At 46.6% G+C, this 20809-nt stretch overlaps 1 protein-coding gene across 7 annotated transcripts in view; it reads left to right on the top strand.

Moving 5' to 3' along the window:
* The window catches only part of Dpp6 (dipeptidyl peptidase like 6), a 919475-nt gene that overhangs the window by 672808 nt on the left and 225858 nt on the right, over positions 1-20809 (top strand). For all 7 annotated transcript variants that reach the window (XM_017592501.3, XM_017592503.3, XM_017592504.3 and 4 more), the window contains exon 5: positions 3-77. In XM_017592501.3, the coding sequence (XP_017447990.1) occupies positions 3-77 (75 nt within the window). The remainder of the gene's footprint in view (positions 1-2; positions 78-20809) is intronic.

Here is a 20809-nt window from a genome sequence, read left to right as displayed (position 1 = left end):
AGGAATCGTTAAGAGCCATCAGATATGAAATATCCCCAGATAAAGAGTATGCGTTGTTTTCCTATAATGTGGAACCGGTGAGTCTGACCCTTGCCCATCTGCAGAGCAATCTTTCTCTATCCTGCTACCTTCTGAGAGTGCTTCTCGTATGCGCCTTCCCCATGATCTCGAACCCTGAGACCCTTGGCAGCCCTGGGACAGCCTCTTTAATGAGTCACACCGCCACATAGAGGAGAGGAGAGAAATACAAATTTTCTTGGCAGGAAACACAATGACTCCTTTAAAGAGCTGTTTCCTGGCATGGTCTGGGGAGATGAGTCTCCTTGGAGATACCCATTGTGCTTTTATTCCCAATCTCCCAGTGAAATGATCAATTTAGCACTAAAACAAAAAGCAGCTGCCAGTGGATTTTGCCTGCACTCCCTGGCCTTGCCAGAGCCTGATGAAATCTGAGTCAATTTCCCTTCTGTATATCCTCTTTGTTAGTGTTCTGTGTGCCCCCTACCCCCTAAAATCTGGCTGGAATTTTCTATTAAAATCTGACGCTGGGTTTGAGTAGTCGCCTAAACATCTAACCCCTGCCTAGCTTGTTCTCTTTTCCAGCCCCTTCCAAAGCTCACTGGTCTCCAGGTCCCTGGAGATCTAGTTAGTGTTTCCCATGGGGTAAGAGCCCCTGAGAGGTCTCTGCTCAGAGAGGCTCTATGGTGAACCTGGCATGTGAAGGGCATTGTTTTCTGTCTTAATTTTAATTTTGAATGTCTGCTGTCCAAGAGAGTTCATTTTCTCCCTCTAAATTCACTGGAACAATTGAGCATCTATTTGGGACAGTTTTTACCTGGGCACCATCTTACGTGCTTCACTCCATGATGCCTTGAGCTTTGAGCAGCAGAGCAGGACATGCACAGAATATGATAATCTCTGTCGGCGCCAGCACCGACACGGTACCGAGAATCGGGCGAAAGCCTGCGGGATGAAAGAAGCACACGCACACAGGTTATTCGTGTCAAGCCAGAAGAGGAAGAGAGCTTCTGGTTTCTTTATTGACCAAACTATATATCCAAAGAACACCACTTAGCAGGTATCTGTCAAGCACAGTGGGGAACCCTGGCTGAGACTTCAGTAACAAAGGACCGACTATGTGGCCTGAATAAATTAGGGAAATAACCAGGAAGGCCAGCCTAATTCTGACTCAGGTGAGAAGTACCTGGCCAGACTGTTCCCAGTTGGGGACAAAAGGCTTCCACAGGCAAGGGCAGGGCTCAGCAGGGGTCAGACCTTGTTAGAGACCCAGAAGGGTCTTGTTCAGGCTGACAACATTCTGTGAATGTAAACTTCTTGTGCCACACAGTGACAAAGCAACCAGGCCCAAATCCAATACAGCTCCCACAAATCTCAACTCATTTCACTGTTCCCCAAAACACAGAGCTGCTCTGGAGCTGGAGTTAGTGCATAGGGGTACCTGAAGGAATCTGGATTTGCAGCTCCAAGCTGAAGTTGTCTTGAATTGGATAACCATTACATCAGCAAACAGTGGGATCACTACACTAACAACAGTGGGATCACTACACTAATAACAGTGGGATCACTACACCAACAACAGTGGGATCACTACATTAACAGTAGAATCACTATACTAACAACAGTGGGATCACTACACCAACAACAGTGGGATCACTACATTAACAAAAGTGGAATCACTACATTAGCAACAATTGGATCACTACACTAGCAACAGTGGAATCACTACACTAGCAACAGTGGGATCACTACACCAACAACAGAGGGATCACTACATTAACAGTGAGATCACTACACTAACAACAGTGGGATCACTACACTAGCAACAGTGGGATCACTACACCAACAACAGTGGGATCACTACATTAACAGTGGAATCACTACAATAACAATAGTGGGTTCACTACACTAACAACAGTGGGATCACTACATTAGCAACAATTGGATCACTACACTAGCAACAGTGGGATGACTACACTAACAGTGGGGTTACTTACATTAACAACAGTGGGATCACTACATTAACAACAGTCAGGTCCAGCCTGTCCTGCCCCCAGAATCCTTCAAAGCAAAAGCTTGTGTATTTGTTCCTCAGAAGGTTCTGAAGGAACATTCTGTCAGCCACTCACTGAACAGGAGTACCCTTATGATTGGTTCCCTGTGTCTTTACATAGAAGGATGCTCTACCAACTTCTCTCCTCTTCCCCAAGACTCCTTTTGAAAGGTCACCCTGGGATCCCATCACAACCAACAATCATTTAGTAAAGATGATTTTGCCCAACATGAGTCTCTACCATGTGAACATTGGCTACAATCAGGACCCTTGACATGACCCCTCCCACTCAGCCATCTTTGTAAACACAGATTCTCAGAATCCCTTCTGCTTGTGGAGGAAACATGGAAGGGACTGCATCTGGATTCCTGGCTGTCCATCTGGGGGAAGGTGTGAAGCCAGACCTAACCAGATGAACAAAGTTGTAAACATTTCTAGAAAAGTAGGTACTTTGAAGGGGAAAGTCTTAGCTTGTAATTATGGAGTAAGTAGGATAGGACAAGGATTCCTAAGCTGAGGTAAGCAATTATTATTAAGAGGGCTAGGTTAATAATATAATGATTAATTTACTAATATCTAAAAGAACTCATAAAGAAACCTGAGAACTGTAATTATGGTTAAGTGCTTCCTCTCTGCAGCACACATTGAAAGGTTTGGTATCCCCAGGGGGCACATAGCATTTCCAAATGGGGTATTTTTTATTTTTAATATGATGTTTTTATTATTTTTTCATACAACATATCTGATTGCATTTCTTTCCCCTATTTATCTCCTCCTGAATCCCTCTCACTATTCATCCACCCAACTTCATACACACTCTCAGGAAAACACAAAACAAAGAAAAGCATACATAAAAACATGGGGGGGCATTTTTTCTTGGTCATCTAAACCTAAGCATGGGGCCTGCCCAGTGTAGTTGACATGTCCTGTGTCACAGGGGGATGGAAAACCCATCCCCCTCACAATAGCCATCAGGCACAAAGAGGTTAGGATTGGGACTCCATGCCTAAATCCCGTTAAAAATATGAGTCATCAAATCTATTCGAGAGAGAACAAACTCAATCATGATTTCCAGTTTTCAGATAAAGTATCTGTGAGTCCATGTGTGCCTTAAATGGGGACCGAGTTTCTATGCAAGGGATCCTAGCCACAAAGTGTATCTATTTTCTGTTCTTACCATCTCATCTCTCCCCTAAATATTATACCTGACTCAAAGAGCTAATGTTTGTCACATGAGTTCTGTTTCAGAGACAGAAAGAAATTCATGTCATTTCTTAGGGACACTCTTTTTGGAGAATTCTCTTAGAATTAAGCTATGCCAGGAAAGTAGCAGCTTTCAATTTGTAGTTTGAAAGTTACCCCAATGAGTAAACACTGCTTTAAAAAAAAATCCATGCTCCGTTGGTGCATCCCTTCATACAGAGAGCAGCTGACAACCCATGGCACACATCCTAAACTCTGCAGGCGAAATGAAAAATAACCAAAACTTTAATATCTTAGACCATTTCAAAGTATAGATAGGTTTGTGAGAGAAAAGAAAATTTATGTCTGCAAAATATTCTTCCTTAGATAACACATTCTGTGAAATGTGGATATATGTAAGTAAATTTGACTTTTGTATTTAAAGATGACAATGAAAAGTGCTGTTTTTAAAGCCCCTAGACAGCATTCTGTCCCAAATAGCATTTTGTCTAAAAGATAGTCTAAATCAAAGCCCTACACTAAGTCATTGATACATGTAACAAGAGACCCTAACACTTAGTGACTTAAACCAATGGCGTTCATTATCTCTGGTTTCTGTAGGACAGAGATCAGGACTCAGGTTACTGGATGTGTTGACTTTGAGACTTTCATGCAGCTGAGGTCAGAGTCATTGTGCCATGGCAGAGTATGGTGGCATAGACCTACAATCCCAGAACGTGAGAGGCTGTGGCAGGAGGACTGCCATGAGTCCAGTGCTGTAGTTCTGAGGATCTGTGTAGCAGCCTTATTATACTGAACATGAGCACCCAACAACAGCGAGACAGCAAGACAGAGGAACACTACCTGTTAAGGTCTGCGTTATGTTCTTTTCATCTATTTATTAAATCTGTGTGGGATCCAGGCAGGGAGTTTACTGCTTTGCATACTGGGTCTGAATCATTAACAAGTAACTAATTTCCGTTCTCCAATAAACTTTGTTATCATGCAAGCACTGAGTTGCACAATGAGTTATAGATCAGGACCCTGTCTCAAAGGCCACCACCATCACCACCACCATCATCACCACCACAACCATCATCATCACCATCACCACCACCACCACCACCACCACCACCACCACCACCACCACCATCATCATCATCATCATCATCTGGGCTGCAATCCCACCTTCAGACTCTGGTGAGGAATGGTCTTTCCCAAGTTCCTTTGCATGGACATTTACAGGGCTCAGTTTCTGTGGACTTTGGGCCGTAGAATGTTCTCAGTATTTCCCCAAAGACAGTCTAAAATGCAGTGGTGTGTACCTCAGAGCAGCAAGCAAGAAGACGGTAGGTGCCAGCCAGTATTTCTGATCCATTGTGGATGCCTCCCACCCCATGTTACCATAGGTCATTTGCCAGAAGCTAGATAGGGGGATTGCATCCTGAGGAATATGGATAGACAAGTCTCTGAAGCCATTATAGAGCCCCGTGTAGCTCTGTCTCCTCCGCCCTCTATCTCATACGCCCTCTCAAATCACCGAGAAGTCATGGGATCAGGGAGGAATGAGTTCAGTATAGTCTTGTGTACTGTGCTCAGGGAGGGTGTCACTCATCTTCACATGCCTGCATGACAAGGATTTGATTTTCCTCTGGACTGAACAGGTCCAGAGGGAAGACAGCCATGTTTACTGGAGAAGGGAGATGAGTTATTCATTAGTGACTCAGAAGCAGTTAACAACATGCAGGCCTGGATTCCACACGGGTTCACCAAGTGGCGAGGGAGGAGCCTAATGCTGATAGTCAGTGCCCCTGTCCTGTGTCTCCCCTGCCCAGTGCCATCTCACCGTTGTTTATTCAGGATCAGTATAATAAAGATGTTGCACAGACCCTCAGAACTAGAGTTCTCTTGAGAGTCCCAGTGGGGGGGAAAAACGATTTTTGTATGTGGTAATCTTACTACCCACATCCAAAATTTACCAATAAAATCACATAGTTAGATTTCCTTGAGTTCGCTGGTTCCTTTCTTAAACAAGTTTATGTTATGCACTCAGAAGGTGTCGATGACCACACCGCACGGCACCGAGAGCCGGGCATAAGCCTGCAGGATTAAAACACACACACACACACACACACACACACACACACACACACACACACACACGTTATTCGTGTTAAGAAAGAATGCTCATTTTGTAGCTTTATTTTCTGAATATATACCCCCAGGTGGAAAAATCTAGGAAGTACAGTGGGAAACCCTGGCTCAAGACTTTGGTAACAAAAGACCGAATATGTGCCCCCAATTTACTGGGTAAAAATCCAGGAAGACCAGCCTAAATCTCAAAAACAAAGACCAAAGACCGGGAAGACAAAAGGCAGGAATGAATTGTCCATTGCCCAGGTGTGTCCCTACCAGGCCAAACTGCTCCTTTGTTAGGAACAAAAGGCTTCTACATGCATCAGCAGGGCTCAGCAGGGGTCAAACCCTGCAAGGGACCCAGAAGGGTCTGACAAGCGGGGTGAAACACTGCAGGGGACCCAGGAGGCTCTGACAAGAAGGGAAAAATCACCAAAGCCAGCCCCACAGTTCATGTTCATTTTTACTGATGGCCCCTGGCTGGCTGGGCAGCAAGTGAGGCTTTGCTATTCTGTGTACAGTAGTTTGTAAGGATGACTTTTAGACTCATAGCCTGGGTCATTACCAAGCCATATGTCTCTCTGGCCATCTCCAACAAGCTCTGTGGGCATTGGCACGGAAGCCGGAAATTAACCTCTGAGGCTTGAGCAGCTCCAGGTAATTGTCCTTCCTGGGAGACAATATTGATTCTCTACTTAAAATATTTCCTATGCTGGTTTTTAGCCAAGTAACAGATATTTGATCATCTCAACTTTTCTCAGTTCGGTCACAGACACTGGTGATGGAACAGGAAGTTGAAAGATCTCTCGTCCCTAAGAGGTTCTGTCTCAGGGTGTGGGGGCTAGGGGGAGTGGTGAGAGATATCATGGTTATCTCCTGCCTCAGAACAGTGTGAGGTACACAGCTGCCTCCTCAGACTAGAGAGGCCACCTTCTCAGAGGAGGAGGAGGAGGGAGTCATGTTGGCCCTCACAGAGAGGATGTGCTGGGTAAGCTTCCTTCCCACAGCAGAGGCATTCTGTACAGTCTCTTCCTCGGGGAAAAGGAGTGAGAAGAACCATAGAGGGAGGAGAAGCGAGCCCTCCTGTCCATCTCCTTCCTCAGAGCATGTGGTGTGCTGTGCACAGCTCCTCCCTCAGATGAGACATGGTGTGATAAACACTCTCCTCAGAGAGCAGAGGTGTCCTGTGTGGCTTCTTTGGGCTGTGAGGTACCATTCACAGCTTCTGCCTCAGAAGAGAGAGCAAGCTGTGTAGAGCTTCCTGCTCAGAGGGAAGATGATGCTGTGTAAGCTTTCTCCTCAGAGGGCAGAGGGTGTGAGGTGCCATCCACAGCTTTCTGCTCAGCACACATGGTGTGTTGTGTACAGCTTCCTCCATGGAGGGGAGGGGGCGCCTGTAAGCTTCCTCAGAGGAAAGGGGCATCCTCTGCTGTTTCTTCATCGTAGAAGAGGGTCTGTACAACTCGTCGTTGCTTGCTTCTCTCCTCACACTCATCCTGCTCAGTCCAGAGGAAAGGCATTTTGATGCTGAGCTGTGCATTACAGGAGTGGAACAAATTTCCCATTTGAGAAAAAAATCTTTTTTTTCTGCACTTTGTTAGTTAATGTAGCCAACTTTACCATCGGGGGAATTTGAATATATTATTTATATAAAGCTGGAAGGCACCCAAATATAGACTTGACTCAACATATTTGGTGAAATTAATTCCATCTAAATTCCATGGTCTTCCAGGCACATCTTTGATATGGGGTAGTATGTATGTATGTATGTATGTATGTATGTATGTGTGTGTATATAATCATTATATATATATATATATATATTATCGTTGTTATTTTTTAAGAACACAAGGACTGGAGAGATTGCTCAGTGGTTAAGAATGTATACCATACTTTGAGAGGATCTGACTTTGGTTCTTAGCATCCATATCATGTGCTCCAGAGGATCCAAGTCAACTCCTTTACTGATTCCCTCTCCTAGCCTCTTTGGACACCGTACTCATGTACACAAACACAGGCACACACACACAGGCACACACAATGCACACACGCACACATGCATGCACACACATGTACGCACACACATACACAGAAAGAGACAGATAGAAAGAGACAAGGAGACGGAGAGAGACAGAGAAAGACTGCAGAGTAATTTCTAGGCCCTCCTTTGGAAGCAGCTGGCCAGCATGGCCCCCATTAAATGAGCTCTGTGTACATTTCTCTCTACTATGGCTAACATTGGACTTGCAGGGAACCCCCATTTGCATGTTCCTCAAATGAGGACTCAAAAGTCCATACCTGCAGCAAATCCTTAGTCTGCTCAGCTAGTCTTGATTGCCCAGCAGCCCTGCAATGGGAGGAGGGGAGATGGCCTTTAAGTGAGTCTCTGGAGATGGCGAGTGGCCTACAGAACTCCCTGGAACTGCACCCATACCCACATTTCCCGTTTGCCTCTCCTTCCAGCCAGCTTTTGTTCGCAGCCAGACATGGGAGGAAGGGTGGTTGTGTTTAGCTTTACTTAGTAGTTTCTTACAAAGTAACAAGTTCCATTACAGCATTTTTATAGGTACACTTTTCTTGGGGGTCCTTCTCCCTAGGCCTGTTCTTCCTGCCTAGTCCTCGTCTCTCTCTCTCTCTCTCTCTCTCTCTCTCTCTCTCTCTCTCTCTCTCTCCCTCCCTCCCTCCCTCCCTCCCCCCTCCCTGTGTTAAAATCTAGGATCTCACATGAGAGAAAACATGAAAACATGTGCTTTTTGTCCTTTTGAGTCTGGTAGACTACAGTTAACAATACTCTCCAGTTCAGTCCCTTTCCTGAAAATGCACGACTTTCTCTGTAGCCAAACATAGTTCCATGGTGCTTACACACTGTCTGTTGCTGCATTCATCTGTTGATGAATGTCTAGCATGGTTCCACTTCTTAGTGCATGTGAGTAGTGTGTTGACAGCAAACATGGATGTCAGTAGGTCAGACATATGAGGTGGAGAAGCATGAGCTCACATGGTGGAAGAATAGAGGAATCATCAGAAAATAATGCACGGGTGGTACATTGAGCAAAGACATTGTGATATGATTAATAGAAGAAATGGGCCAAGAAGGGAGGGATGGGTCAAGGAGCTAATGGTTGTTAACCAACTTTCCTGAAAAGGGTGGACCCTTACTGGGGATTACAGGAAGTGGTGCTTCAGGGGAAATGAGACTAGAGAATAAGAGACAGTCCTGTTGTAGGAGATGACCCTAGAAAGGGTTGTCAAAGGGGACAGAGTGACTCGCCTGAGGGACTGGATTCTGTGTAGGCGGGACATGGAGGCATCCGTGTTCCTAGGGGATGATCTGGCCACAAAAGCAGCAGGTGTTTGTGAAGTGAGGAGCACTGCCGGATGATGGCACACAAGCCATGTCTGTGATAGCATTAACAGCAATAACCACTCTTAAAGACCACCAGCCTGGAGGAGACTCTGCACGACCTAATGTAACAAGGGAAGTTTGCATAATTGGTGATGGAAGAAATGGCGACATGTAAATGAGGAGAGACACGGGTTTGCCGAGTGACATGGCCAGTAGAGCACACTGAATTGCCTTTATCGTGGACGGCCATTGCTGTGATGTAGCAAGGGGCAGAGAGACTCAAGCCTTTCCTAAAGCATTTGTCCTTTATTTCCCATTCTGCAGACTGTGATTAAGGGTGAGCTGTTCACAGCAATCACAGCCAGAGATTGCAGGCTGATTAATACGGAACAAGCTATCCTGGCCATGTGAACAAACAATTATCACTTGGACACTTACTGTGGATCATTAGCTCTACTTGTGGCGGGAGATTTTCATACTCCTGAAAAGGATTAGTAAACATGGCGGGGTAGGAACAACTTTGCTTGCAATTCTGCCCCAGCATGTCACAGAAATGATTTAGCAGAATGTAAGATGTTGTCCAAAGCCTTGTGGGTATATGACACGATTGTCAACTTAGCATGAATGATACTAAATAGCCACAAACACTCTAGAACACATGCTCGCTTTTCTTCTAGCCAACCAGGCAGACTTCAATAGTAGCGGACAGACTTTCAAAACCTTTTGAGTTCCCACTTAGTGCTGAGTGTGTCCCCCAGGAGGGATGCTGAGTTCTTTAAAATTTCTGGCCCGAGCAGCATAATATGGCAACTGGCTTGCAGTTCGGTCCTTCACAGAGCAGAAGGTTTCCATCCTTCAGCAGGCAATGTGAACCTTATGGCTTACTTTTTAGTTTTATTATCATAAAAAGCCTGAGCATGAGCGATGGCGCCCTTGGCCGTGTTCTGGAAGGTTCTGCATGCTAATGCACAGAGTGCTGCAGCTTGGCAGGCATGACTGCTACAGCTGCTGTGGTGACACTTTGGACCAAGTCCATTGCTACAGGTTTTGAGTCTCTAGAAATGACTGAGCAAGTGTTGAATTACCTGAACAATCTCTAAATCACATGTCGCCTTGGGCCCCTCAATGCCTTGCCTGCCACTGCTAGATAGGTATAATCTGACGGGCTCCACAATACCTACTTACAAGGCTATGAGGCTTTGCTTGCAGGTGTGTGTGTGTGTGTGTGTGTGTGTGTGTGTGTGTGTGTGTGTGTGTGTGTGTGTGGTGTGTGTGTCTGTGTCTGTGTCTGTGTCTGTGTGTCTATGTCTGTGTGTGTGTCTGTGTGTGTCTATGTGTGTCTGTGTGTCTCTGTGTGTCTGTGTGTATCTGTGTGTGTGTCTGTGTCTCTGTGTGTGTCTGTGTCTATGTGTGTGTGTCTCTGTGTGTATCTGTCTCTGTGTATGTCTGTCTGTGTGTGTATGTGTCTATGTGTCTGTGTGTGTCTCTGTGTGTATCTGTCTCTGTGTATGTCTGTCTATGTGTGTATGTGTCTATGTGTCTGTGTGTGTGTCTGTGTGTCTCCGTGTCTGTGTGTGTGTCTGTGTGTCTCTGTGTCTGTGTGTGTGTCTGTGTGTGTGACTCTGTGTGTACTGTCTCTGTGTATGTCTGTCTGTGTGTGTACGTGTCTGTGTGTGTGTGTCTGTGTGGGTGTCTCTGTATCTGTCTCTGAGTAGGTCTGTGTGTCTGTGTGTGTGTGTCTGTGTGTATCTGTCTCTGTATATGTCTGTCTGTGTGTGTATATGTCTGTGTGTATATGTCTGTGTGTGTATATATCTGTGCGTGTGTGTATGTGTGTATGTGTGTATGTGTGTATGTGTGTGTGTGTGTGTGTATGTTTGTGTGTGTGCGAACTTGGGAGTACAGAGTTCTCACTGAAGGTTGGAGGAGGAGTCGAACTTGCTAACCTTCCCACAGTCTGCTGTGTAATGCAGGAAGTGCCCGTTGGAACACATCATTCTTTGGAATGAACAAAGTAAGGGGAGCAAGAATAATGCTGAGACGTGGCTGTGACTCTGTGGCACCTCACCTCCCTGCTCACAGCACTGGGCATTCTCCATGATTTCTGGCTGCTATGACAGAGAGCAGAGAAGATCCATTAGAGCAACAGTTTTTACTGTTAATATTAAAGTTAGCATGCAAAGCAACAGGTCACAAATAGTGTCCTCACACATCTGTCACTAAACCCTGTCCCTATTCTCCTCCTCTCTACCCCCTCCCTGTTACCTCTTGCTGACCCCCACTCTTTACCCAGATGTTTCTCTTGCTCCCATTTCATGTGAATCCCCCGCGACTGTCCTACCACTCCTCCTTGTTATGATCACTTCTCCCCTCATGGTCCCCCTTTTATATTTTTATAACCTTAGAGTGAGGAAGTATGACAGTACTGGACTTCATGGTCGGAGTAGGTTGATATCCAGCTGTAGTAGGATAGACTCGGAGATGATGTGTAGTCAGAGAGCATTAGCTCGAGCTAGACTGTTCCTCACCATCTCTTCCTGCCCTGCCTTGACCATGGTGTAGACTTCAAGGGATCCCACCACATTACTGGCTACTCCTCCACTCAGCTGCCTCCCTCAAACATTCAAAGGTGCTCAGGCCTCTCCATTGTGAAGCAGACTCAAGACAGAGGCACTCTACCCACAACTCTCTTGTCCTCTCCCTTGTGGCCAGACTGCTAAGAGCAGAAGCTCATGGACTCAACTCCTCCTTTCTGTCTCTGCCCACCCCTCCACTATGTGCTGAGTTCCAGGCCTCCTGACAGCTAGGCCATGTCCTCCTTTTGTCCCCATTTAGAAAGGAAGACACTGTGTGTTAAGCAGTTTGGCTCAGAGGAAAGAGCCCAACAACACAAAGCACTCTTCAGAGCCCAGCAGGCGCCTTCCTCTGACAGATTCATAGCTGTTCCTGCAGGTTACACACGCACACCCATGCACGTGTGTGCACACACACAGTTACGCAGTAGGATTGCCTATGTCGATCCTGATGGCCCCTCCCAGGGCAGGAGAGCCAGTGTGAAGGGAATCCTGGCCCACGCTGTTCAGAAAGCTTGCTGTGGCTGTAAACAATTGCAGCTTCTGGGCACACAGACAAGAGATCTATGCTGCTGAGATATTCTCACTGCCGTTCATGAGAAGAAGAACACCTCACAGCCTATCCTGACATCCTCTTCTTCTAATGAGAAGTCTCACATCTGTTCCACTCTGTGAGTTTGATAACCTGTATAGACTGTGTAACCAAGGCCACAAATCAGCATCCTGAAAAGCCTTATTGGTCTCGAAGCATCCTTGGACTGACTTTGCAGGCAAGTGTCACTATCATCCCCAGCCCTTGGCAACTGCTGGCCTTCCCCTGCAATTTGGCCTTTTTGTAGAACAGCATATAAATGGCTATGGATGTATCTGAATTTTCAGGGCCAGCTTCAAAGAGATCATCTTCACATTCAGATCTGAGGAGGTCTTGGGTTTCCTCAGTACTGTTGTGGTTTCACACTCAGGACATTGGACATTTCTCCATAGGGACTTACCTGCCACTTGGTGTCACATGCAAAATGAGATTAAACTGGATTAAATGCCTAACTTTGGTGTCAACCGTTCAGTGACTCTTGTTGACTATTCCAGCTGCAGAATCCCTACCCTCAGAAAACCTAATGGAACAGAGAAACCATGTCAAGAAACGAGAGACAGGAGAGAGAAGCTGAGCCAGTGTCCTAATCATGTGGGCCATCACCAAAAGCCTGCCAAGGCTGGAGGCTGGGTGCCAGGTCTTGGAATGGCCCGATACTCCACAGGAAGAAGGTAGATCATCAGCCTGGGGCACACCGAAGGGTGAGCTGGAGTTGAAGTGCTAAGAAGGTAGCCATTTAAGGCAGCTGATGAGACTGGAGTTCATCCTCCCAGCATCTTTGAGAATGATGCAATCTCTGGGGCAGTCAAGCAGAGCCTGACCTAAAGGCCTGATAAAGCAGGCGCCTCAGCGTGTATGCTTCCTGACTCAGGAGGACACTTCTTACCACCAGTCTCAACTCCATTCTCTTCCTTCCCCTGCTTTGCACTCTGCAGCTACCGCAGCCCACATGTCATGGCTCTTCTTGTCTCTGGAGAGAGAAAGCTTACCAGAGCACCTCTGTGGTGCTGTGGCTCTCTTGGAAGGGCAAGACATGGTCATTGCCTGCAATGTGATATTGAGCAGGTGGTGACACTTACAAGGACCATACTCAAACGACACTGATAAGAATGGTTCTACATGCCATGTGCCCACATTGGAGTCATCATGCCTGGGTGTGCGCAGATGTAATTTAATCTTAGACTTCTCGATAGAGGGAATTCTGGGTTTTATTTCCCAGAAGCCTCCTCTGTCCTTAGCAAAACACCCTCAAAGAAGTGATAAGGGCCTTTCTAAGATGACTCAGTCATTTACCACTATACAGATAAAGAAAGTGAAACCCAGAAATCCAATGGCCACCATGGTGGCACAGCTCTCTTCTCCCAGCTTTCAAGAGGCTGGTCACAATTTCAAGGCAAACCAGAGCTACAACATTGTCCCAAAAGTAGAAACTGATGCCTTCAAAGCTGTGTCTTGGTAATGATAAAGCCAAGCTGGGAGTCCATCATTCTGCACAGTGCCATCATTCATCTCTCTTTTGGAGGCCTTGTAGAGATTGGTATCAACAGCCAACAGGTGCAACATGAGATTGGCTGCTAGCCACATACAAGTGGATCTCTTTCAGACACAGCTAGGAGCAGGTGCTGAGGTGCTAGGCCTTGTTTTTGTGTGCCTGCATCTGCAGGGGGGGACAGGTATTAGATGCTTAGACTGTCTGGGCACATGTGCTCACCCAGATAACAATGGAGCAGCTATGGGTGGTGTTAGACTGGAGAACCATAGAGCAAGCCTCACATTACATGCATGCTAGGCATTGTGTGATACTGTAGAGACATGCCCTTACCAACCCTTCCCTGATCCATTCCAGGGAACCCAGAGCTGTCGCCATCAAGAAGGGATGGAACCTCATTGACTAGAATGACGTTTTCTAGGGATGCTTGCAATGGACCTCTGCAAATCTTGACAAGGAAACAAGATAACCTCATTTCCTCCATATGTCCTTGATGAGCACAGTGGCAAGCTTCTGGGTAGAATATACACTTGAATGCCCTTGCATTTAAAGTGTCTTCCAGCCCTTACAGAAAGAAGTAACCCTTAACTTAGGTTCCTCGTGACTTAGACCCTTCTCACCTTTGTGGGCCTATGACTGATGGATTCTAGGACTTCGTCCAGCTGGTTAGACTAAGCTGTCTACTCCATACTCTGAACTTAGGCATGCTCAGCAAATTAAAGGAGCCAGCTTCTCCCTGAAACCAAATTTCTATGAGCCTTGCTGAACTAATCATTGTGTGTTCCTGAGTCATGGTCTCATTAAATCAAAATCTGGGCTTTTAAGGTAATCATGTTGCCTTCCTCTGTGTCTACAGGTAAAAACTGCCTCTGGCATTTGCCACGTGATCATGACATACACATAGTTACCCATACGCTGGTGATGAATGTTCCCTCCACTAATGAGCAGAAGGCTCATTTAACTGAAATAGATTGCTCCATTCTTGCAAAGCCATTTTTCAACCCAAGCAGAGTGTGGTCACTGAGACCTGCCTGCATGAGTCACTTCACCCCACGTTGGCGTTAACTGTCCCCTGGGCGTGCTGGTCCTAGGCTTGCTGGTTGTTTTGTATTTTACTCTTTCACCAAGTGGGGAAAGGGTGTGACTGGTGGCACGTGCTCACCAGCTTCTGCAGTGTCTCTCCATAGAGCCCGTCAAACCCAGAATTCCACCTGCTTCATGGGGGCTAGTGAACAAATATGCTCCGAGAAGGTACACAGACTTTTCTCACAAGAAGGCAGACTTTTCCATGTGCCTACTTTTTAAATTTGTCATTTTTCTTTACTCTACAAAATCTTGTACTTTGAGGGGTTTTTGTTTTTTATCTTATTTTCTTTATTAATTTACATACCACTCCTGTCCCCCTTTCTGGTCACCCCTCCCACAATCCTTCTCCCATCCTCCCACCCTCCCACCCTCTCTTCTCTGAGCAGGTAGGGGTCCCCTGGGTATCTCTCCACCCTGACACTTCAAGTCTCTGCTAGGCTAGGCACCTCCTCTCCCTCTGAGGCCAGACAAGGCAGTAGTCTTGTAGACCACTAGTAGAACACATCCCACAGTCAGGCAACAGCTTTTGGGACGGCCCCTGCTCCAGTTGTTCAAGACCCACATGAAGGTCAAGCTGCCCATCTGCTGCATATGAGTGGGGAGGCCTAAGTCCAGCCCTAGTATGTTCTTCGGTTGGTGGTCCAGACTCTGAGAGCCCCACAGGTACAGGTTAGTTGATTCTGTTGATCTTCCCATGAAGCTCCTATCACCTTTGGGGTCCGCATCCTTCCTCCTATTCTTCCATAAGAGTCCCCACGCTCCACCCATGGTTTGGCTGGGGATGTCTCATACTTTGAGTTTTTAACCTCATTCGCTTCCCTCCCCTGTGCTCAGGACCAATGCAGGAGAGGGGACAGGAATGCTGTTGGAGCCAGAGCAGCGAGTGAACACAAGAGAACAGTGTCCTCTGGCCATAACAGAGAGCTGCATGTATGAACTCACAAAAGTTATGACGGCACAAGCAAGACCCTTGTATGGTGCATATTTTAATATATCCTATGGGTCACAAGTCAGAATTTGTGCACCATAGTGACAGCTTCAGGTGTCTACATCACTGTCCAGCACCACTTGGGGAAACCCTCTGGGTTACTGTCACTCGTTCTGCAACAGTTGGCCCTGGTACCCTTCATCCCTGAGGCTGTACTTCATACTTCTGACTCTTCTGAGTACTTCTTCAACTCGTCTGCCTTTTAAAACTCTTCCTCTGCTGAATCACATTCCACCCTCAACATAACAGGGTCCTGTCAAAGGCCTACAGCTGTACTGTAGACACGGTCTCAGTACCCATATGGTACTCAGCCCTTCATATGCTACTGCTGCAACACGGGTACTCAGCTCTGAATTGTATTTGATTGTGATTTACTTACATTTGTACCTCCCCAGGCAACCCTCCCTTGTCCCGTAACCAGTGGCCACCTAGAGGTGGCATAGCCCTTCTGCAACAGCAAATACATCCTTTTCTGTAGCTACTCTGTGACCTTCACAGGCCTGCTCCTTTGCTTGGCTCTGGTCTTTACACAGCTAAGGATGTGCCCTGGTTCATATCTCCAGTCTGCTGGCAGCTAGGTCACCCCGTAGTGACCTTGTGCGGTGTCTGAGTAATTGATGGAAGTAATTAGCTGAGGAATTTGCACACAGCCAAGTGTACTGTCCTCTGCTGTGCAATGCTTATCCAATCTGATCTAATATTCTTGGCTTTTTATTTCACTCTGTGAATGGGGTGTGCTGAGAGAGAGAATCAGGGAGGTTTTTCCTCTGACTAGAAAAGCAAGACCTTCCCCCTCCGCTATCATGATCTTATTAAAATAAATTGTCATGAAGTATCAATAAAGATGCTGATACAACAGCGTCTGGAATCATCACTCATGTGGCAAAGAGGCTTGTATCGATGGCAGGTGTCTTTTCTGCTGTCATGATGAACTATGCTTTGTAAGGCCTATGGGCAGCCCTACCTACACACATGGATTCAACAGATTATATAAAAAATAAAATAAGAAGACATGAAATTGGGCAGGAAGGAGATGTAGAGGTGGAGGACACTGTGGAATTCAGGGGAGTGTGGGGCGGGTATGATTGAAATACATACTATGACCTATAAAATCCTCAAAGAATAAATTTAAAAAACAAAAACAAATTTGTTCAATAAAAATGCCTTAGCAAAAGCAACTTAAGGGAGAAAGGGCTTGTTCAACTTGAACTTTGTTCAAGGTTACAGTCATAACAGCAGGTAAGCCACACTAATAGGAGCCTGAGGCAGATGGTCTCATGGCATCCATAGGCAAGAATCAGAGAGTGATGGATGCTTCTACTCAGCTCACTTTCCTCTCTTTATAAAGTCACATGATGGCAACCCAGGGAATGGTGCAACCCACAGTAGACAGGTCCTCCTGGCTCAATTAACTTAATACAATCTCCATAAGGCGTGCTTAGCAACCTGTAACCTAGGTGACGAGTAAATTAATGTCCCTCAGTGAAATGTCTCCAAACTTCAAATTCTCTGGGAGAATGTGGGTCAGAGACAAAACAAAACTAGCACAAGCCTGCTTTTCATTAATTAAAAACTACCTCCTTGTCTTTTCTGGAGCTTCCCTCCTGGTATCAGTCCTCCAGCTTAAGCATCATCCTTTACTGTCTCTTCAGAGCCTCTCAAGCTCTCGCCATTCAAATTTATCCTAAACAGGAGGCGCCTCCACACTGTACCTGCATTACATAACTTGACAGTATAGTTTTCCTTACTAATAAGACAGGCACCATTTATTCAAGCCAAAATACTCTGTTGTTTGTGCATGTTTACTGGCTGTATGGTCTCAGGCCAGAACAATGGAGGCTGTGTTGAGTGATGGGCAGGAAGGATGGGTTCTCCTGGAGGTGGGGATGAGTATGATATAAATGATTACACCAAATTCTCAATGAAGCTGTTTAAAAAATGAGACAAGGTGGATGTAGTGCCTTCCTTCCAACTTCTTTGTATTTATCACTGGCAGTAAGGTTAGAGACCAGTGAAGCTGCTGAGTCTCAGACCAAGCCACAGAGAGCACTGATTGAGGTCGAGAGACCCTGAGTAGGAACTGGGTGGCGTCAGCTTCCCCTTGGATTTCTCTTCCACTACTCATTTGAGTCTAAATTGTAGGGTATCTCAGGCACAGCGAAGAAGCTCTTGGTGGAGACTTAAAATCCAGGTGAGAAGTGGGTTCAACCTTGAGTGTGGTGACAGGTGATGATTGGTGGCAGCTGATGGCAGTGCTGTCTACAGTGATCATGAGGATGGTAGTGGCACCAACCGGCCATAAGAAGGATGGTGATGCTGCTGCTCCTGCGACACTAAGAATGGAGTGGCATCCATGGTGCTGATCTGAGACGGATCCCAGAAGCCCTAGCTGGGCATTGTTTCCCTGTGGCTTCCTGTTGAGAGAAAGAAAGGATCATTGGAAGTCGGGAAAGAGCCACAAAGACAGAGGGCACATAGATTTGGGGATGTGGGATCTGCCCTGCTGCATGCTGGGAATGCAACTGTCAGGATGAAAGCTCAACTGACTCAGTAGTATTGATATTTCCATATCTAAATATAACAGCCTTGGTCCTGTGCCATCAAAAGAAGCCACAGCTGCCAAGCCACCACCAGCTGCAGGCTCTGGCTTTGTGTCTTCAGGGAGAAAAAGGTCATCCTGTCATAGACAGATTCTAGATGGCCTAAGCCAAGGAGCCAAACTCTATTTAAGGAGCTCTGGACCAGCCTGTTAGGGTCACAGGGTGGTTTGGGGGTTATCAGGAAGAGGGCTCAGGTACCCTGACTCCTGTGCTCACTGCAGGATAAGTAAGATCACAGAGTGGATCGATGCACACATCTGATAGTACTTGAAAGGCTGAGGCAGAAGGATTAGGAATTTGAGTTCAGCCTGGGTCACATACAGAGACTGTGTCTCAAACAGGCAGATAAGTAAGGCTGTTGCCTGGCAGCACACTGCAATTGTGCTGGTGCAGAGGACTGAGTCTTCCCACAGAACAGCATTAGCAGCCTCTTCTGACCCCTTGATCCTCCTGCAGTGGACTCATGGGCCTGATGTCTAAACTCCTGCAGAGCTCTAAACAATGAAGGATGGATTTAGCACCCTGTCTAGCCACCAGGAGGGGTGCGTCAGGACACACTTCTGGCTTAAAACATTCCCCATGCACATCACAAAGAAGAAAGATAGAAGAAGTCAAGAAAAATAGTTGGTTTAAGGCATGTCACTAAAATAACACTGGGATGGGCTCTAGCTTAGTGGGTAAAGTAGGAAGTCCTTACCACAAACAAAAAGACCTAAAAACAGATCCTGACCTCCACACATACCTACACCATACATGGACAACTACACGATGGTACACGGGCACCCACACCATGGTACACAGGCACCCACACCATGGTACACTGGCACATACACACAACCATCCCCACACTACACACACACACACACACACACACACACACACACACACACACACACACTGACTTTCAGTGACACTAAAAAGTGGGAACACCAAGTCTGCTGAATTCCCACTGACCCCCGTCAGCCAACACTTGTGCATCTTGTACTGGTGACTTTGACCCAGCGTCTACTGGGCACTCTTGTGAACACAGAGATCACCCCAATGGGTAAAATAGACCAAGCTCCTGCCTCTGAAATGGCACTTCCAGCAGGAAGGGATCATGGGTTCGTCATATGTTGGGCTGGAAGTACTCTACAGGATCAGGGTGGACAGAGCAAAGGGATCAACAGAGTCTGGGAGGCGGGAATGGCCTTTCCTGGAAGTCCCATGAAAACAGACTTGGAAGGTGTGCAGTGAGACGTTGGCCTCAGGATAAAGGGACAGTGATACCGTGGGCAGCCCTGGGCTGAGCAATGGCTATCGGAGGAGCAAGCTTGCTAATGGGCCATACTGCGAATGCTCTACACCAGCAAACAGAATGACACTTTGGAGAGCAGTGACATGCTCAGGGTCCCTCCCTCCCTCTGCTCCCAGACTACCTTAAACACTGCTTAAGAGATGAGGGGCGACACTCCTCCACAGGGCAGGCTGGTGTCAACAGGCTAACCAACGGGTGTTAGAATGTGAGCAGAACAAAGGTGCTCTCCTATGCCCAGGTGAATGAAAGCCCACATGTGAGCAGGACAGGGTGGGGCTGAGTAGTAGGAAGAAGCAGCTGCACGCATGATTAGCCTTCCAAGCATCCTTGCTAATCACATGTTGTGTGCACGGGAGGAGGCCATGTGAGGGTGTTGCTGATGTGCAGATCCATCAGCATCCCTGTTCCAATGCTGCCTTTCCATAGACACAGATGTAGTTTATGGCACCATTAGATCCAGGGCTCTCAGCCAGCTGGTCTCTGATTTACTTGGCATGAGAGAGAAACAGCAGGTCTTGGCTGGATAATGATGTATATTGTATTGTTAGTAAGTCTGGTGCGTGAAAACTACCTGCACAGGATCTCAGACTCATCTTCTCTCCCTGTCTCTATCCTTTCCTTCCTCTTTCCCTCATGCGTGCGCATGCGTGTGTGTGTGTGTGTGTGTGTGTCTGTGTGTGTGTGTGTGTGTGCACGCACTCGTGCACGCATACTCAGAGTATGCATGCACATGTATGAGTGTGTTTGTGTGTAGGCCTATGAACCATGAATGTTTTTCCTCCACCACCATCTACTTTGTTTTCAGTTAGAGTTTCTCAATAGAAGCCAGAGCTCACAGATTCACATAGGTTGCCTAGCCAAGTCCTGGGGTTCCTTTGTCCCCATGCCTGGCCTTTATGTGGTTGTTGAGATTAAGTTTGGATCCTCGAACTTACATAGCAAGCACTTGACCAACTGAGCTACTAATGTCTCTCTAGACAAGAGTCACAGGTTTTCTTTGGCAGAAACTCTGAAAAGGCATAATACATGAGATCTTACCAAGCACTTAGATGGTTCTCAATTACCGTGCTGAAGGACTTATGCATGGGACTTACTGAGATGATGGGACAGTGATGGTCAGCTTAGCAAGCTGTTCATTCAGATCCTCAGGGAGTGCACATAAAGAAAACCAAAACAAACCAAAGCCCTGTGTCCTCTGTGGACCCCAGACACATGCCACCAATGTGTGTCTAAATAAAAAGAAATGGATTGTGAACCTGGAAAAAGGGCACAGTGGCTCTGAGCACCATCCCTACAAGAAGGTCTTGTCTGTGTTCTGAAGTTGGTCCACAAGAACCCTGCACCAGGAGGGGCAGCCAGGCTCCCAGATGTGGCAGTATGCCACCAGAAGCCCTGTACTTACTGCTGGGATGCTGTGCGTTCATGCTGTGTCTGCCACTAGATGATAGA

The sequence above is a fragment of the Rattus norvegicus genome, chromosome 4 (genome assembly GCF_036323735.1).
Source record: "Rattus norvegicus strain BN/NHsdMcwi chromosome 4, GRCr8, whole genome shotgun sequence".
Classification (NCBI taxonomy): Eukaryota; Metazoa; Chordata; class Mammalia; order Rodentia; family Muridae; genus Rattus; species Rattus norvegicus.
The sequence above is the reverse complement of the archived record's forward strand: the minus strand, read 5'-3'. Positions and strand labels throughout refer to the sequence as shown.